The 20,667-nt window shown below is 39.3% G+C and overlaps 2 protein-coding genes across 4 annotated transcripts in view; one reads left to right on the top strand and one right to left on the bottom strand.

Annotated features, from left to right (window-relative positions):
• LOC106880122 (beta-1,3-galactosyl-O-glycosyl-glycoprotein beta-1,6-N-acetylglucosaminyltransferase 3) overlaps positions 1–18,415 on the top strand; it is a 23,943-nt gene extending 5,528 nt beyond the window's left edge. The window contains exons 2-4 of the mRNA XM_089355528.1: positions 9,421–11,068; positions 15,026–15,916; positions 17,609–18,415. Coding sequence (XP_089211654.1) covers positions 10,921–11,068; positions 15,026–15,916; positions 17,609–17,880 — 1,311 coding nt within the window. The 5' untranslated portion in view covers positions 9,421–10,920 and the 3' untranslated portion in view covers positions 17,881–18,415. The remainder of the gene's footprint in view (positions 1–9,420; positions 11,069–15,025; positions 15,917–17,608) is intronic.
• The window catches only part of LOC106876428 (dynein axonemal heavy chain 3), a 247,804-nt gene continuing 244,977 nt past the window's right edge, over positions 17,841–20,667 (bottom strand). For 2 of the 3 annotated variants that reach the window (XM_089355526.1, XM_089355522.1), the window contains one exon: positions 17,841–18,163. In XM_089355526.1, coding sequence (XP_089211652.1) covers positions 18,155–18,163 — 9 coding nt within the window. In that variant the 3' untranslated portion in view covers positions 17,841–18,154. The remainder of the gene's footprint in view (positions 18,164–20,667) is intronic. The other variant, XM_089355525.1, reaches the window with a different exon arrangement.

Consider the following 20,667-nt stretch of genomic DNA (forward strand, 5'->3'; position numbering starts at 1 on the left):
TAAGGGTAGTACTGTCGTCATTATGGATACTGAACAATACAAAATCTCTCTATCTCAATTTTTACAAGATACTACCTACTATGAAAGAGTAGTCAACTACCAAAAATAATTACCCAATTAAGCACACTCATTTGCCAACATCGAAATAGCTTAACGGCAAAGGAATGCGACTACCTAACAAATTTCAATTCCAACATCAGCATCCTTTTCGGCTTCTAAAAATCCACAGGAGCAAAATAATTACCGAAGCTTACAAAAAGTCCACTTTAATCTGCATCACTGTACCACATCCCGCTGATCTCAAACTGAGACCAATCGTGGCAGGCCCAAACTGTGAAGCACACAGATTAAGTGACTTCGTCGATATACTCTTAAAACCAATACTTAAGCACATACCAAGTATTGTAAGAGATGACCTGGACCTACTAAATCATCTCCCCAAACATACCAATAAAGACATTTTCATTGTCTCCTTTGATGTAATAAACCTTTACACTACGATCCCACATCAATAAGGACTGGAAGCCTTTAAATTCTGGCTAGAAAAATACCCCAATGAGGTCCCGGGAAGAATAAAATAAGAATTTATCATCGAGGGCCTTAAGTTTATCCTCCAAAACAACTTTTTGAAGTTTAATAATAATACCTACAGAGAGGTATCAGGGACTGGAATGGGTACTAAAGTTGCCCCAACTTATGCCAACTTGGTGATGGCCTACCTAGAATTACAAATTTATGAGGAATCCAAATAAAAAAAAACGGCCTGTCTTTCCATAAATACCTGTTGGAGAATTGGAAACGCTTCTTGGATGATTGTCTCATCCTATGGTCTCACACACTCGACCAACTCAATGATTCCCAAAATTTAATCAACAGTGTCAACAACCATATCCAATTTACAATGAAATATAGTCAAGACCAACTTCCTTTTCTTGACATTATTATTATTAAAAAGGCACCAACATTGAAACTGATCTGCACTACAAACCAACTGATTCCAAACAATACCTCCTATTCACCTCCAATCACCCAAAGCACAAGAAGATAAACATTCCCTCAACCTAGCGAGAAGATTCTGTACAATTGTCTCAAATTATAGAACACGAAATAAAAGACTCCAAGAACTAAAGGCATTTCTTCTCGAAAGACATTACTCAGCATCATTAGTTGACAGCGGAATAGACAATCGCTACTCAAGACTTTCGAAAATCGAAACACCTTCACAGTACATTAAATAGACTCCCATATCTCTCAACACACAATTCAAGAAATACAGAAGCTTACACAATTATATACAAGAACATCCCACTACTGAGTCAAGGCCCACGCCTAGAAAAAGCACTTGAAACCCATAAAATAATAAAAAACAAAAGACGACCCAAATCCCTAAAAAACCTACTAATCAATGCAAAATTACCCAACACAAGCCCACCACCCACCGTCAAAAAATGTGGTCGTTCCATCTGCATGACTTGCATCCACCTCATTGAAGGAACAATATACAAATTCCAGTCGGGACACACTTTAGTCGTAAAAAATAACTTCACCTGCGCATCAAAGAATTTACTTTATGCCATAAGGTGTGAAGGGTGCCACAGTGACTACATAGGGCAAACGAGTCTTATCCTTAGAGAAAAAATGACAGTCCACCACCAACAATTGATGGAGCCCACCACAAGACAGATACATAAATTCACGAGATTCTTTATTAACCACTACAATCGTTTCGATTTATCATGCGTCGGTCCCTCAATTGTAGTGATTAATAAAGAATCTCGTGAATTTCATTTTCTTTCTCTCACATGTTATATACTCGACGGGTACGAAGGAATTCTTGAAGTAAGTCCAGTGGCATTTATATCTATACTGTTGATGACGTCAGGTAGCCAAATACAGCGAACGTGCTTTAAACGGCACACTACCAGGTGTATATCCAAATTCAAAATTATTACAGACAGACACACACACACAGATAGATAGATAGGTAGATAAATAGATAGATAGATAGATAGATAGCAGTGTTAGTGTGTAACGCAACGGTTCGTAATGATTTATCAAGACCGCAAACGGTAATAGATGATGAGTATAATCTGAATAAATCAAATTCGCCATTATATTCCTGATATTTATTTCATTGACCTCCATCCCGACACTATCAACAACATGTATTGTGGAGATCAAAACTGAGAGGACTTTTGAAACAACAGCCACAGATAAATCGGAATTTCTCCGTCTCGTTTGGGATGTGGCTGTGCTGAAAGGTACCTTGTGCAAGTACCTTCTACTATAGCCCCAAGTTGACCAATGTTGCATGAATGGATTTGGTAGACGGAAACTATAAGAAGTCCGTAGTGTGTGTATATGTATGTGTTACCACTGCCGGGCAACCAGTGTTGGCTTCTTTTTATCTCTGTAAACTAGCGATTCGGCAAAGAAGTGCGATAAAATAAGTACTAGACAGTTAAAATAATAAGTATTAAAGTCGATTTGTGCAACTAAACTTTTCAAGGCAGTGCCCCAGCATGGCTGCAGTCCAATGACTGAAACAAGTAATAGAGTTTTTTTAAGTATCCCACATTTCAAAACGGGGAGGACATGTATTTTTAAAAATTTTAATCCATATTTTTCAAATGACTTGCATCCTCCACTACCCCTTCGGCGTACCTTCAGAATAGCAGCCACCATTAAATTATCTTTTCTTGCGTTTTCCTTATTCGTCGCCATTTTATTGCATTCTACATTCTAAAACACTTGTAATTCGCATTTAACGAAAAAATTCTTAACCCTCCAATCTCCTTCATCGTACTTTTCACGATTAAAGTATTTTTTTTTAATTTTAGGATGGACGTTCTTTTCGTTATTTCTTGTCTATAATCGTTGCTTCTGCTTTAGACACGAACCCTTACTGTGCAGTCTTCAAAATTACTTGTTACATTATTTGAAATATGTTTCTATTAATTGTTCATTAATATGTTAACCTATTTCTTTTTGTTATTCGTTTGTGGAATTTGTTTTTGTGTCGTCTTTTTCACTTCGTTTAGTATTGCAATATCTCGTACCGTGTAGGCGGCGAGCTGGCAGAATCGTTAGCACGCCAGGCGAAATGCTTAGCGGTATTTCGTCTGTGTGACACCGGTTGAGGTGCTTAACGGTGTAGCGACTTTATGAGATTGGATTGTTACTAGTTATTTGAGTGCGTCTGTACAGTAAGTGCAAGTTTCAATTAACTGTTTTTGTGTGTTCTTGTCATAACTATTGTGTGATAGTCTTCGTTTGAAAACTATCGTGTGTTTCCTCTATGGGGGAAACAGTAATTGCTGGCAAGATGCCGAATAATGTATCTTCGTCTGGCGAAGAGGAGTCAACCGGAGGAAAAAAATATAGAAAATTTATTGTTGGGAGAAGTTTCGGATTCTGCTGAAGGGGAGTTTCCAGAGCTATCAAATTGTACCGTTACAAGGAGGAACATAAATGTGAAAAACATACAAACAGAAGAAAAGCAAAAAAGAAGTTTTGCGTCGGCGGTTGGAGGTGAAACCCGCCAGCTGTCGACAAACAAAAGCGACATATTAAAATACAAAGACATGCTAAAAATTGAAAACGGTGTTGTCAAAGTTCAACCACCGGAAGAATTATTATTAACAGAAAAAAAACAATTATTTTTAAAGTTTACTGCAAAAAAAGAAGGAAAATCGAGCGAGTGAGCGAAGAAAGAATTGAACAAGGTCTAAAGCTCATTTGGCAGGACATTACGTATCTTGCAAGAGGCAAAAAATTCGGTACCATTGAGGTACATTTTAAAAACAGTGAAACTGCACAAGTGCACTCTGTAAAATCCTTGGAAACCGAGGATATAATTTTGATACCGATTTACATGGGGATGAGGACATTCAATGTAAAAATAACAAAGGTCCCACCTCAAATTGACCCAATGTGGTTGATGGCGGCGGTCCTGGCAAAGAAGGTAGATGAGGTAAATATACTTCAAGCTATCGTCACCGAAAAACCATATTGGATAGGCCACACGGTCCACTTATTAATTCAAGGAGAACAGGCTGTAATTGAACAACTTCCAGAAAAAATAGAAGTTGGGGAAGAGTTGCTCCTCAACGTTTTTGTCGAGGGTCGAAAGCCCCGGTGTTTTTTGTGCGGCAAATTAAGCCACATTCGAAGGAACTGCATGGAAAATAAGGAAGACGAGGAAGAGGAGAAAGAAGAAAAAGAGGAAGAAGAAGAAAAAGAAGAAAAAGACGAGAAGAAAACAACAAACAAAAGAAAAATAAATCAGCAGCTCAACCGAGAGTGGCGACTACTATAGAACAACGACCAACAAAAGCAGCAAAAAGAAACCGACCACAAATAACAAGGAAAGAAGTGGAGGACAGAGGGATAGTAGCACTTCACAGCAAAAATGTTGATTTAATGAGAGAAATAAAAGCAAAGAAATCAGCCACCAGAATAGCTGAACTGTCTGAAAAATTTCAAAATTATGAACTATACGAAATGGATTCAAAGACTCATAAGATTTTATTAAATACATACAGAACATCTGTATCGGCAATGAGACTGGAATTTAACCAGTCCATTTTTCAAGACTTGCCACCTCCGACCCTATGTCAAGAAAAGGTGGAGAGTCCCTCTCCACCGGACAAGCCCTGATTAACAGGTAAGACATGTCTGTTCACATTGGTTGTTTAAATGTTCGTGGCCTGTTGTCTAGCTGGAAGCAAGGACGCTTCCTAAATGACATCAGGTCAAGAAAATTGGATGTGATTGTTGCAACGGAAACCCGAGTAAAGAGGCCAAGAGATCTGTCCCTCCTCCTGAACGGCTACGAGAAATACGTTTCTCCGAGTCGGGCGGGAGGTGGGGGTGGGGTGTTGGTCCTACTAAAAAGAAACCGGGTAACCGAGAAAAAGTTAGTTTTTTTCTGATCCAGAAGGCAGGCTGGTCGTTCTGGACCTGACATTCAGTTGTGGCAAGATAATCAGGCTAGTTGCTATTTATGCACCCAATATTATGGGCCCGCAAAGTGAATATTTTCGTGACCTGGGCTAGTTCCTGGCCACGTCGCATTCGCTAGTATTGTTAGGAGACTTTAACACAATATGTGAGGCACACACAGATTGTGTTGGCTCGAACACGAACAGAAAATGTAACCCAGGCTTACGGGATCTGCTAAGTCACTTTCAGCTAGCAGACCCATATAGGTTGGAACACCCGAACACTCCACAGTGGACGTGGTCAAATAGTGACGGGTCTACCAGAACATATCTAGATAGGATTTTAATTAGAGAAACAGATAAGTCTATAGCTAAGTGTCCACAGTTTTTTCCAGTCAGCTACAGTGACCACAAGATGGTTACCTGTAAACTGACAATAGACAAGTTACATAGTCAGGGATCTGGGTACTGGAAACTCAATACGTCCCTTTTGGCGATTGAGGAATACAGAAAGCGGATCAAGATGTTAATTCAGAGGGCATTGACAGGTACCATCATTAATAACAAATGGTGGTATGCCCTAAAAAGAGCCATCAAATATGAGTCTATTAGGTTTAGCATAAGTTTAGCTAAGAAGGGACGTAGAATAGGAGATGGTATAGTTAAGGAACTAGAAGAAGCCTGGAGGACTGGCAATGCGGACCAAGTGAAGGTGAAAAGACTGGAGTTAAACCAGCATCTTGAAGCCCAACACATGGGAAGTATTGCCAGAGCTAAGTTACGTGCGATGGGAAGTGAAGGAATCAAGGCCGCTGGATGGGCCCGAGTGGTGGAAGCTCGACAAGGAAATAGTTCCAAGATACGGTCTTTGACGAACCATAATGGCATCTTGATAAACGAACCCGAGAAAATGTGTGAGGCCTTTCGGGAGTACTTCGCCCAGCTGTTCGGGGGTGACGGCGGTCCTGATGGTAGGAGAGCCCTCGAGGACTTTCTTGCCGGTCTGCCGTGTCTCTCGGGGTCGGATGCGGAGTCTTGCGAAGGGCCAATCACGCCTGGGGAGGTGAAGGAGGCTTTCGCCTACTGTAAAGCGGGTAGGTCGCCGGGACTTGATGGTCTTCCGTATGAGCTGTATGCCAGACTTGTTCGGGCATCTACTGGCTGACGTTTACGCGAACTGGCAACAGAATGGGTTTATCCCCAGATCTGTGCGCCGGGGAGTAGTGACGTTGGTCAGAAAGGACCCGGACAAGGGGGACGTTATAGAGAATTTCAGGCCCATCACTCTGTTAAACGCAGAAGTGAAGATTTTGGCCAAGGTCTTAGCGAAAAGGTTGGCGCGTGTCGCGGATGGTATAGTCGGGAAGGCACAGACATGTGCCATCCCAGGCAGAACCATTCAGGATACCCTCCATCTTATTCGCTATACCATAGAGAGAGTTGATAATAAATCTGGCAACGGTGGGGCACTGGTACATTTGGACCAGTCTAAAGCTTTTGATAGGGTTGACCATCGATACCTAGCGACTGTGCTTGCGCGGTTCGGCTTGGGCCTTGGCTTCCTCAGGTGGTTTATTGCTTTGTACCACAACATTGACTCGATAGTTCGGGTGAACGGTTTCCTTTCGAAGCCGTTCTGTATCAGACGCTCGGTTCGTCAAGGATGTCCGCTCTCACCGCTTTTGTATGTGGTGGCTCTCGAGCCACTACTGCGGAGGTTGAGTGGCATTCCGAGAGAACCAGGTCTAGAGGAGTTTGTTACGGCTTACGCGGATGATATCACTATCAGCGTAACCTCAGTAGCACGCCTACGTGAAGTGGGTAAGACTATTGAGGCTTACGAGGAGGTGGCAGGAGCAAAGATTAACCGGGAAAAGTCGGTCGGCTTACAACTCGGCACTTGGGTTGGCAAGTCGATGCCTTCAGACATCGCTGTTGGGCGCTGGACGGAAGGACCGGTTAAGTTGCTGGGAGTTTGGTTTGGTCCAGGCCTCCAGATAGAGAAGAACTGGACGGAGGTATTGAGCAGGGTGGCTGCAGTAGTCAAGACCTGGTCTTGGCGGTGGCTATCCCTGAAAGGGAGGGCGGAGGTGGCCAATGTGTTTATCGCATCGGTCATTACTTACCGCCTAACCGTCGTGCCTTGTCCGGATTCGTGGTTGATCAGGCTGGATATACAGCTCTTTCGCTTTTTGTGGAAGTGCAGGTCGCCACTTGTGAAATGCTCTGTCTGCTGTCTAAAGCCTTTAAAGGGAGGTTTAGGGATGCCTTGGTTAATGATGCGCAGGCATGCGTTGAGATTGAGGCACCTCTGGATTCTCCTGGATAGTGAACGGGTGTGGTCTCCGCTGGCCAGACAAATGTTCCCCGAGTTCAAAAGTTTTTGCGAGCAGGAAGCCTGGTGTTCTCGTAGACCGAGGACGAGTGAATGGCATAAAGAGTGTCGTAAGGCTCTCTTGCTTTTCCGGCGCTCGGGAAACGCCAGCGGTGGGGGTTCCACACGGATTTTATATAGTGGGTTGGTAGAGTCTGAATGCGACGATGGCCTAGGGCCGACTCTAGGTCTCGGATTTATTCAACTGGACAGCCTGTTTCACCGTACATTCGGGTTGAGAACGTTGGATAACTTCCAAAAGTCCTTAACCTGGCAATGCTACGGAGGTGCCTTGCCCGTTTGGGATAAGCTTGCAAGACACGGTAAGCGTCAGTCGTCGACCTGTCCAAGATGCGGGGGAGACAGGGAAACCGTCCCTCATGCTATTGTTCAGTGTCCGGAGATATTTGAAATGTGTGCTTATGCTGAACACCTGTTGTCCGGCGAAGGAAGAGTACAGCTGTCGACTGAGTCAATTATAAAAATTGACCCACCGGGAGTTTTAACAAATGAAGGTAAGAATTGTTTTCTCACGGTTGTAGCAATAGCGAAAGAGGTAGTATGGAAGACGAGGATAAAAGGAATTAAGACAGGCAACTTTATCTCTGGCCACAATTTACGTTCATTTTTTACTTTTCATTTGAAAAGGAAAGTGTGGCTGGAGAGGAGATGTTTGTCGGAGTGTACGTTCCAAAAGAGATGGAAGCATGTTGCACGAGTGTTGTGCGTGCAAGGAACCGTGTGAATAGTCAGAAAAAAAAAAGAAAAAAAAAAGGTGCCAGCGATAGATCGGGGCTTGTGGGGTCGGAGCGTGGCCTGATCATCGCTTCATTTGTGTTGTCTAACGTACTGTTAATATCATTCGATTTTTTATATTTTATAAAATTTTTAAAGTCATATTTATGTAAACCATTCGCATTACTGATCCCAATCAGTTGTTTTGTACCATTCTATGTTTGGCCCCCTGTGAGCAATAAAGAAATTGGTATTTCGTCTGCTGCTACGTTCTGAGTTCAAATTCCGCCGAGGTCAACTTTGCCTTGCATCCTTTCGGGGTCGATTAAATAAGTACCAGCTACGCACTGGGGTCGATGTAATCGACTTAATCCCTTTGTCTATCCTTGTTTGTCCCCTCTGTGTTTAGCTCCTCCTGTGGGCAATAAAGAATTAAATATCTCGTACCGTGTTTGTGTCTGGTAACCATTTTCAATGAGCAAATATGGCCAGCACATGTTAGTAAAATTTATAAAAACAAATCTTTTTTCTTTCTACTTGATGGTAGAACTATACTCCTTTTTAGCAAGTATTCCAACGGTGACTTCAGTTGGTAATGAGTACAGCCGTGTCTCGAGAAGACAAGGAAACACTTTTTACACGAGAGTCAACAATAAAATAATAATAACAATATTTCTAATTTAGGTACAAGACCAGCGATTTTGAGGGATGGTATTAACCAATAGCATCAACCCCAGGATTAGATAGGTCCTTTATTTTATCGACCCCTAAAAGGATGAAAAGTAAAGTTGACTTCGGTGGATCGATCAAGACGCAATGTTTAGGGCGTCGGAAAGGTTACCTTATAGTGTTTTGGCTCTTTGTTTTGAGCTCAAATTCTGCAGAAGACAACTTTGTTTTTTATCCCTCCGGGGTCGATAAATTAAAGTGCCAGTGAAGTACGGGAATCGTTGGTATCGAGTTTCTTCTTTCCTTCAGAGTCGTTGGCCTTGTGCCTAAATTAAAAACAGTTAGTTGTTACTTTTTCTTCAAAGAAACGTCAAACGAAGAAAAAATATCAATGTTAACTAAATAAAATGGCCCCAATTAAAGAAATAATATATAGATACAAAACTAATAACTATATCCTTGAAGAAAAAGTTAATTTACATATTGTACAACTGAGGTTTCTCGCCACTTTGGGTTACCAAAGCGGATATATCAGCACAAAGTTTTATTGTGAACAGTGGAAAGCAGTATTACTCCACGGATTCAAGAGCACAAAAACTCTCCTTATGCCGCGCGAGAAGTGGAGACACTTATTGTAAAAGATGGCTTTTCATATTTTTAAAATTTTTATTCAAATATCTCTTAAATATCTCTTTACAGAGCCAGAATCAAACACTTTTGGAGGTGGATCTGAAAACTGTACCTGCAGGAGATTCTGAAAAGTATTGCAGAAGCAGAAAATACCAATTCTTTTTTCTTTCTTTTTTTTTTATCCCTGGCCAGACGATTTCATATTTATCAAGATAAAATTTATTGCTAAACATATCGGATCCTTGTTCACCATTTGTGCTTAATTACAAAAAATCTAAAAGCCTTATGACCAAATATTTTTAACGATGTAACGGAATATATTATTATTTCAAATTATATTTCGTCCTGAATTCAACTTTAATTTTCAAGGAATTTATCAAAGACCGTTGATACGCTTGGGAGATAAAAACGGAAAGTGTATTAATTTAGTATAGAATGTTCAAAAAACAATTTAACCAGTTAGAGATATTTTGCAAAGTTCGGGAGCAACATTGGAGTACTGTTCGTATACCTGGTATGCTGTTACTGCTATACATACAAAGGTTATTGATCTTCGATTCGACTGATTACCAGACAATCATTCACTACAGCTTCGAGCTCTGGTTAACTGACAAAAATCAAATCGCAAGAAACTTTTCAACCACTGGTTCAAAGACATCTGATTGATTGACTAATATTCAATCATCAACACATTTCAATTACAAGCTTATAGACGAGTTATTTTTTTCATTCTGTATGCCTGATCTCCAAACTTCTCTCTAAACACACCGTTGCCATTTCATTCCCAGAACGACAACACATCTTCCAGAAGTTTCTCACTGTTTACATATTACTCTGAAAAGGTCATAAACAACTTCTTTTCACAGATTTAATAATAATAATAATAATAATAATAATGATGATGATGATGATGATGACAACAACAATCTGAGCCAAAAGGGAGCCTATAGTCGCTCTACCAATGAGAAATAACCGAACCATCTTTAAAAAATGACACTGTTCCAAAAATACTAAATGCGAAAACATAACATACAAAAAAATTAAAACAGACAGATGATAACGTATTGAACGATCTTTATTTGCTGGATCTAGACTGACCTTCGGCTTAAACATCAATAATTTGGTGTCCATCTCAGTTCTGTTAAGTTCTATGGTGTTCGCCACATTTATGTAGACAAATAAAGGGGAAATATCTATTGCAAGTGACGCACACAGGAGTTCTGCTTTTAATGGAATGAAGAATTTCGGTGTCCAGTAATGCAAAAATCTCAATTCTTCTATCTCCGTATCAATTTAAAAACATCGCAATTTTGAATAAGCTATAGATTTACGTCAATATTTTTATTCTAATTATCTAAATTTAATATTGGAGACCTTTTAAGACACATATTATAGCACCATCGACTTCAAAATTGCTTGGGATACATCTAGACACACAACATTAAAATTTCTAAAGCCATTTTAAATATTATCTACAAAATTTTTCAAATGAAGAGCAAGATCAAATCGATACAATATAAATATCAATACACGATACAGTGTTTATAAAAATAACAACAACAACAAATAATGGCTTCTATTGATGAGCATATCAAGTCATATACGATTTCCATATTAATTATCTTCATGATATGCCAATTTCTGTTGGCAATTCTAGCATCTCAAACAACTCCTGTTGGAAGACTCCCTTTCAGTTTCACGCAGGCGATAATTCAGAGTAAGTACATAGCCTCATATTTTATGTGAATTTGACATGTAAGCCCAATGTAAAACGCACGCACCCCTCCCCACCACACACACACACACACACACACACACACACACACACACACACACACACACACTCACTCACTCTCACACGCGCATACTCTCACACACACAAAACACACACGCGTACTTTCACACACGCGCAACACACACAAAACACACGCACACACACATACACACATACACACAACACACACAAAACATACGCGCATACTCACACACAAAACATACACGCATACTAACACACACATGCATACTCACATACACAACACATAAAACACACACGCATACTAACGCATACTCATACAACACACATACTCACACAAAAGACACACGCATTCTCATACACACATACACACAGTACACACTCACACACAATACACACACAAAGCATTCACACACACCACACAGACAAGACACATATTTAAGAAGCTAGACGTCAGGTTTATTTAGCTAGGGCTGTGGTAGATAGGAAAACGTTTGCCTATGTCCTACAGCGTGAAGATCAGACTTGAGATGTCCCGGATTGCTACACAGTATGTCAGAGAGAATCGAGATGCTGTGGCAGAGGTGTGAGCACGGATGGATAATGGTATGCTTGTACTTAGTGATTCTGACAAGAAAGAAGCATGGAAGAGTTGCTATACAAGGCTATTAAATGTGGAGAATGAATATGATGAAAGGAATCTCCCTCGTTTGAGCCTAACAAAGGAACCATCTATCCTAATATGGTAGATAAGGCAATTAAAGATATGAAAACAGGGAAAGCCTCTGGACCATCTGGAGTCACTGCTGAGACCCTCAAAATATCTGGTAGGGTAGGATACGGGTTAGTCGCTCGCATCGTTAATCAGGTTAATCAGGAGGGCATAATACCTAGTGACTGGTGTAGCAGAATTATAGTTAGCTGCTACGAGAGTAACGGAAATACCTTAGATAGAAGCAATTATAGAGGCATCAAACTACTGGACCAGGTGACGAAAATGATGGAGAAAATGACGAAAATTAATTAGGGGTAGAATTAGGCTAGATGAAATGAAGTTTGGCTTTGCCCCAGGAAGAAGCACTACTGATGCTATTTTCATAGTCAGGCAACTGCAAGAGAAGTATTTAGGTAAGAACAAACTGTTATATTTGGCATTTGTTGATCTAGAGAAAGCCTTCGGGAGAATACTCCGCTGTGTGATATGGTGGGCTCTGAGGGGGCTAGGAGTAGACGAGTGGCTTGTGAAAGCTGTACAGTATGATGAGCGTTAACCACAAGTATAGTAAAAAATTTGGTGTACAGGCAGACGTTCATCAAGATTCAGTCCTCAGTCCCCTCCTTTTTGTCATTGTCCTCCAAGTCATAACAGAGGAATTCAAAACTGGTAAGCCCTAGAAAGTGCTATATGCTAATGATCTTACCCTCATAGCCAATTCTATATCAGTGCTAAAAAACAAATTCCAGGTGTGGAAGCAAAACCTGGAATTTAAGGGCTTTAAGGTTAACTTACGAAGGACTAAAGATTTTCGTAGGCAAGAAAACCGGCAGGACCCTACCCTCTTCAGCTAAATGGCCCTGCTCAATTTGTAGGAAAGGTGTAGGTAGTAATTCCATACGATGTACCCAGTGCAAGTTATGGACGCATAAGAGGTGCAATGAAATAATAGAAAGGTTATCAGAGAAAGTAGTGTACATATGTAGGAGATGCATAGGAGCCATAAAAACTACAGATATTCGAAAAAATGATTTTTTCAAATGCCCCGGATGCCTTTTAGAGATAATGAATAATTTCTGCTACCGCTACCTAGGGGGACAAATTAATAGTGGGATAGGATGTGGGAAATGTGTAATAGCTAGAATAAGAACAGGGTGGAAAAATTCAGGTAGCTTACGGAAAACTTTACCAACTCCAGATCGTGTGTGGTCCGAGTGTTTGTGACGGTGTCAACTACTGTAAAATCACAAAAGATATGATGTTAGTGTTAAATCGAGTTGCACGTTAGACCTAGCACTCACTGCAAACTACTTCAGTGCATCCGTCATAACTGAAGTGCCGGGTCTCTACCAGTCTTCCACTGTGAGGCAGCGTTTTCAACCAAAGTCTTGTGAATAAAAGTGGTAAATGAGAATCAAGAGACCGTAGCCATCACTTGAAAGCGAGAATGATTCAGTAGAGTAATAGGAACTATGTTTTCGCTAATTGTTTTCCTATGTAAACATAAACACGCGAGCAGATATAGATACCCTCTTACCTCTTCCACCCGAGCGAGGATGTAGCAGCTGGGGAGAGGGAAGGCTGCACCGGCACATGACAAGTTCTCACTTTCAGTTGAATAAAATGGAGCAGTATGAAATGAAGTTACTTGCTTAAGGATGACAATCATTGCTCGGACCAAGAATCGAACCCACAACCTTATGATAGTGAGCCCAACATCTTAACCGCGAGCCAATGTAAGGATGATGTATGTGTGTGTGTGTGTGTGTGTGTGTGTGTGTGTGTGTGTGTGTGTGTGTGTGTGTGTGTGTGTAATAAATGCTTTTACTTCAGACAGCTGTAAAAAAATCTACTCTCATCTCTCCACCTGCTAGGTATTACAAGTGTAAGGCTTAGATTTCATGCCTCATGCGGCTTTTTTTAAGGACCTAATATTTAGATATCTTGCACTTAAATGTGTACTTCATATTGCACATCTAATTTAATTCAAAAAGCGCTTGTTATTTTTTGTAGGCTCAAAACCAGCCGTGACAGGACGACTGTGACATGGATACTGAAAAATGCTTGTATCTTAAAATCCAGAGCAGAAACTCATTTTCACTCTTCAAACTTTCACATCCTACGAACCCAGACACGTTATCCGGATCTTTTCCTTTTGGCCGGCACATATAAAAAATAATTTTTTGTAGCTAAACACTTTCAAATTTCGTATACTGGTAGAATGTGTCATTCAAAGCATCATTTACTCTTGGCGTTTTTAAGAAAATTCTTTATTTTCGAAGTTATTTCGTGTTAAAGTTGTCATGTTTCGGTTATTTCAACCAATCAATGACGTCTATTGAGGTCTTGTTGACAAACCACAGCAGTAATTGTTTTCACCTCAAGTTATCTCGAATGTTGTCCGGTCATTCTGCTGATGATAGTCCGACCTTTTGTGAGATATATAATTTTTATCTTACTAAAATTGACTTGAAACCATGGTACAGAATATAGATTGGTAAATGTTTTTATTTTTCATTCCCTTTCGAAATTATCCCTACTCTTTGTGGTATGTAGTCTTGCTGCTATTTCTAGCGGGTTAGATGTCCTATTACAGGCATCTCTGTATTTTAAATGAATAATACATAGTCTATTGACTGTTTTTTTTTACCCTCGCTAGACCACTGGTGGTAAATAAAATTTGTAAAAGAAGTTTTTTGCTACCCTGTATTTTATTAATATATATATATATATATAAACAAATAGTAAATGAGTATATGCATATATACGTACAGGTATGTGCATACCGACATCCACCTGTATGTATAGGTGCATATATGGGTACAGGACATTGCAAACAAAACGTAGACGAGAAAACACACAAGCCACATAGAGAACATTCTTCTTCATCAGCTACCCCCGTTTTAACACCGGCGTATATATATATATATATAGGGAGAATTCACGAAAAAACAACAGACGAAGACATGTGGTGTAAACAACAAATGGATGTATTAGTATAACGCTCGGGTATATATATATGAAATACACGTGTGTGTGTGTGTGTGTGTGTGCAGACAGCCGGCCAGCCAGGCAGGCAGGCAGGCAGGCAGACAGACAGACAGACAGACAGACAGATTGATAGATAGATTGATATATTTATATGTATGCATATGTATATATACACTCATATCTAATGCTTCATTTCCCTTTCTGTTTCTTTGTAGATGATTTCACTTACAAAACGAATGACATTGACTGTGATAAAGTAATTTCGGTTGATGAAAAGGAAATAAAACGTTCTTTAAAATTTGACAAAAGATACGAGGCGATTACATTAAAGACTTACATGAATTGGACTCTTAACTGTGAGAAATTCCGACAGGTGCGTCATTACGACAAATACATCGTGAGCGTGGCTGAGAAAGAATTTCCCATCGCCTACTCCATTGTGTTTCACAAAGACTTGGAACAATTAGAAAGGTTACTCCGTAGTATCTATCGCCGACACAATGTCTATTGCTTGCATGTGGACAAGAAAGCCAATAAGGAATTCATGTTAGCGGTTAAGGCTCTTGCAAACTGTTTCGATAATGTATTTATAGCATCTAAACTTGAAACTGTTGTTTATGCTTCAATGAGTCGACTTCAGGCTGACTTTAACTGCATGCAGGATTTGTTGAAAACCAAAACGCAGTGGAAATATCTTATCAACCTTTGTGGTCAAAGCTTTCCATTAAAAACTAATTCCGAAATAGTGAAAATCCTGAAGATATACAATGGTTCTAATGATATAGAAGGATTGACAAATGAACATGCATTACTGGGTCGTGCCAAATTCAAACACAAGATAATCAAAAAGAGCAAAACACGGGATGAACTTATATTGGTCAAAACGAAAATACGTCAGCCGGATCCACCTCATAAAATCCGTCTAGTTAAAGGTAGTGCATACGGAGTGTTTTCCAGGGATTTCGTGTACTATGTGAGCACTAGCAATATATCCAAGAATTTTCAGAAATGGGTCGCCGATGTTTACAGCCCTGATGAGTTCTTCTGGTCAACATTACATCATGCTGCTTTCAACCCGCATCTTAATGTTCCTGGATCCTACAGTGGTAAGACATGCTGTTTACTTTCCCATGTGAGAAATTTGGATGAAACTTATTGCGAATCCTTACCGTTTTATCATAATATAGATTTATGTATCCTGTGTCTATTTACAGTTGATATTTGAAGGCTAGAAGTCCCTAACTGGAAACAGTTTCATAAATATTAGTTATTGTGTAAATGTGAGTGACTTAATGAGATAATGTGGGATAGTACACCCGGGGCTTTATTTTGCCTCACAGATAAGTAGCATCGATTGTAATTAATGATAAATTCAAACATCTGTAGGTAGGTGTATGTATAAATGAGAAGGAACGTAATTTTAGTGGGTTGCAGTTTTGAAAAATGAATGGAGGATGTGTTTACCACGAATTATAAAAGGTTAGAATAGTAAGTTTGATGAGAAGAGAAACTGATATGTGCATCGATGTGGCTTTTATTTAGGCTTTATTTTTTAAGGCTCAGTGACTGCTCAAGGCTTATCAATAAAGCCTAGTCTTTGAGAAGACACAGACTGGGCCAAGAAAAGTATTGAAAATATTAGAATATATTCGATACTAGCAAAACCTTTACAAAAATTCACATGTGCATTCTATCTCAAGAGATCATAACCTAGTGGTTAGGGTATTGGGCTCTGAGTCATAAGTTCACGGGTTCGGTTCCTGGGCTGGACGGTGCGTTGCGTCCCCAATCAAGAGGCTTCATTTCACATTGCTTCATTCTTCTCAATTGAAATGAGTATTAATCGTGTGCTTGTGCAGCCCTCTCTTCCTATATATTGATCCCAAACGATTTGTTCATGAGTACTCAACAGTAAACAGTGATTCATACAAAGTGAATACTGAAGAATGGAACTAACAGTTTCAAGCCCTAATTATCTATACGAGAAAGTGCCCATCTCTCTCTTTATATGCGTTTGTGACTGTGTGTGACTGTGTGTGTGACTGTGTGTGTGACTGTGTGTGCGTGTGCGTGCATTTGTGATGAGTTCGAGCATAATTACAATCACAAAAATTTGTTTTGTTCTAATACAACTTTAAGTGTTATATTCCAGAACATTCTAACTAGTATCAAGAACAGAAGGGCCACGATAACATGTTACTTATATGTTAGTTACCATTTCTATACAATATTCATTAATTCATATCCACGTGATTTATCGATCTATTAGATTGTCTGTTTCTAGGCTCGTGTACTTGTCTGTTAGCGAAATTATATGTATACGTGTATAAAGTATGTATAGACCCTTACACACGTGTGTGTGAGAAAAAGACTGAGAGAAAAAGAGTGTGTGAGAGAGAGAAAGAGAGTGAAAGAAAGCAGTAGATGGCTATTTTGATTAAATTGTATCTCAGTGGAGTGCACTGGATTTTTAATCAGTCGGACGGTTGAGTTATTCGCAACATCGGTGGCTAGCTGTGATTGCGCACCAATGAAAAGGTCCCAAAAGGCTGAAATGAATTTGGCGCTCTCGTCGGCTATTGCTGGGACGAATTTTGGTTTGTCACTGATATTTATTGTGTTTTTGACACAAGTCCATATGAGATTTTATCTCAGGACAAATACTGAAATAACTGGCATATCGACAGTCTGTATTAAGCATGATACGTAGATGTCTCTCTCTCTCTCTCTCTCGTGTACGCGCACGTGTATTTATGTATGAAGGTGTGTATCAACATGTATTTATATCTCTCTTTCAGGACATCCTGAGTCCAAATTATGGCTTGCTGCTTACTCGGCTTGGCAAGGGGTCGATCTTTGCTATGGTAAATGGAAACGAGGTGTGTGCATATTTTCAACAAAAGATCTCCCGAATATTTTCAAGAAGAACCACTTATTTGCTAATAAATTTTACCTCCATAGTAACCCAACAGCTATTGAATGTTTGGAAGAAATACTGCATAAACGAACAATAACGCAAGCCGCATTCAATGATACTTTTTACAGACACTTGAAGTTTATTAACTCTTAAAACTACACCTCAGAAAATATCGACATGGCTTTAGTTGACGGACTGAAGAAAAGTTGAAAAAGTGAACGGTTCGAAAATCTGTTAACAGCCGCTGCGCCTTGTTTATTAATTACCATTATATTTTCCTCGTTTTCGTCCAGTTTTGATGTAAATATTGAAATAATAATGTTATAAGGGATCTTTTCTGTTTGGCTGCCACGGTCAATTTCTGTTCAAATTGATTTCATATTCAGTGTGATGATACACTTTTATAGGCTAATCAATACCATGAAAATCATTTTCGCTGTAAATCAATAAATAAAAGGTTATTAGTTATTAAAGTTTGAAAATTTTGGGTAGTTTTGCCAATTGTAAGCTACAGACACATCCATACTTGTTTCCATAATAAGAAGCCGAACATGAGAACTTTTTTGTCTGCGAAAAAGCACATGCTGACAAATATATTGAAACCGCTTGTTGACGCTGTGTTCTATTGTTTCACCCACCTGGAAATTTAACCAATCTGCTTGATTTGGGTGTTATATCCAAAAGAAAATTATGCAAAAGAAAGACGTATGTTATGAGTACAAGAATCCGACGACTGGCACCCACGCCAACCTCTCCTTCATTGGACACTAAACTCTACTTGCGAAGACCTGTTGGGGCAAGTGAAATCGAAATCGTAATTGAACCATATTCGATGACTGGCACCTGTGCCAGTGGAGCACTAACAGCACTGTCTGAGTGTGTTCATTGCCAGAGCAGCTGTCTGGCTTCTGTGCTAGTGGCCCGTAAATAGCACCATTTGAGCGTAATCATTACCAGTGTTGCCTTCTAGCACTTGTGCTGGTGGCACGTTAGAAAATCATTCGAGCGAGGTTGTTGCCAGTGCCGCTGGACTGGCTCCCATGCAGGTGGCACGTAAAAAACACCTTTTTGAGCTTGGCCATTTCCAATACCGTGTGACTGGCCCTCGTGCCAGTGGCACGTAAAAGCACCCACTATACTCTAGGAGTGGTTGGCGTTAGGAAGGGCATCCAGCTGTAGAAACTCTGCCAGATCAGATTGGAGCTTGGTGCAGCCTTCTGGCTTGCCAGTCCTCAGTCAAATCGTCCAACTCATGCTAGCATGGAAAGCGGACGTTAAATGATGATGATGATGATGATATTGCAAGATATTTCGTGGATGGAGATTTTATATTTTCATTAAAGCATTGCTACATATGTTTCAGCATTACGTGTATTTTTATGGGACCACCTCACTACATCAATAGGATATCATTAAATATTATTTATAATATCCATAGACCCTATGATAGCCCATTAATTCGACATGCATACATCCTCAGACACTTTTTGCATTAGTTTAGAAAACATACATAGCAATGCATTAATAAAAATATAAAATTCCCATCCATGAAGTATTTCTCGTTATGAATATATTTATCCTGCACTACACGGAGCACCACATACATAACAATCCCATACAGTTAACTTGGCATGTTGGGAATAATATACAGTAGCTATCAACAAGTAGCATAAGAGCTTTTATGAGCACACTGATAGACATCTGCCATATACAAAATACAAAGATACACACACACATATATATATATATATATATATATATATATATATATATATATATATATATATATATATGTATATATATATATAATCATCATCACCATCATCGTTTAATGTCCGCTTTCCATGCTAGCATGGGTTGGACGATTTGACTGAGGACTGGTGAAACCGGATGGCAACACCAGCCTCCAACCTGATTTGGCAGAGTTTCTACAGCTGGATGCCCTTCCTAACGCCAACCACTCAGAGAGTGTAGTGGGTGCTTTTACGTGTCACCCACACGAAGGCCAGTCAGGCGGTACTGGCAACGGCCACGCTCAAAATGGTGTATTTTATGTGCCACCCGCACAAGAGCCAGTCCAGGGGCACTGGCAACGATATATATATATATAGTTCCCAGATGAGATCCAGGTATTCTCCGTATTGAAGACATTTAGTAGTGCTCAAAAGATTCAGACTGATGTTTTTACACATTTCATCATTTCAGTTTTGAACTTCTCTAGAGCTTTCCACATTTAATCATTCAATCTTTGAACTTCTCAGCATTAAGATCTGAAATGTAAGATGTTCTCGATCCTGATGATGGAGGCTTGTCTTATCCTATGTTAAATGCAACCATACGGCTGCATGAACTAAATCTACCAACATTATTATGGATTCCCAAACCCCAGAAACTGTTGGACTTTTAATACCTTTCTTCCATCTCTTTAATTTTCTCTGTTATTTGTGCTCTGTGTAAGTTGGATTTGTTAATATAAATATCTATATAATTATACATAAAAATTCATCATTTGAAAATTTCCACCTTTTGCTTTCTCTTGTTTTGAATGTATACATATATACATATTTTATATTTGACATATTTAATATATTTAATATATTTGATATGTCTAATTTGTTTATCCGCATAATTGCTTATATATATATATATATATATACATACACACACATAAACAATTTTGCCGTGCCCTTTAAGAATGAGGGAATAAAAAGAAATTTCAAATGTTATATTTTCTTGAGTATCTTCACAATGTTCTTTCACTTTAATGCAATCTCGTTTGTGAACTCCTGGAAACAGAACCTTTATGTTATTTGCTTAAAAAGATAAGATATAATTTATAAGCCGACAAATTTTTTTCATTTCATGCAATCTCTACTGATTCTTAAAATCTCTTAAAATTGTTAATAAACTGAAGCAAGAATTTCATATTTTTCTTGTTCC

This window comes from Octopus bimaculoides, chromosome 7 (assembly GCF_046866305.1).
Source record: "Octopus bimaculoides isolate indiv1 chromosome 7, ASM4686630v1, whole genome shotgun sequence".
In the NCBI taxonomy this organism is placed as follows: Eukaryota; Metazoa; Mollusca; class Cephalopoda; order Octopoda; family Octopodidae; genus Octopus; species Octopus bimaculoides.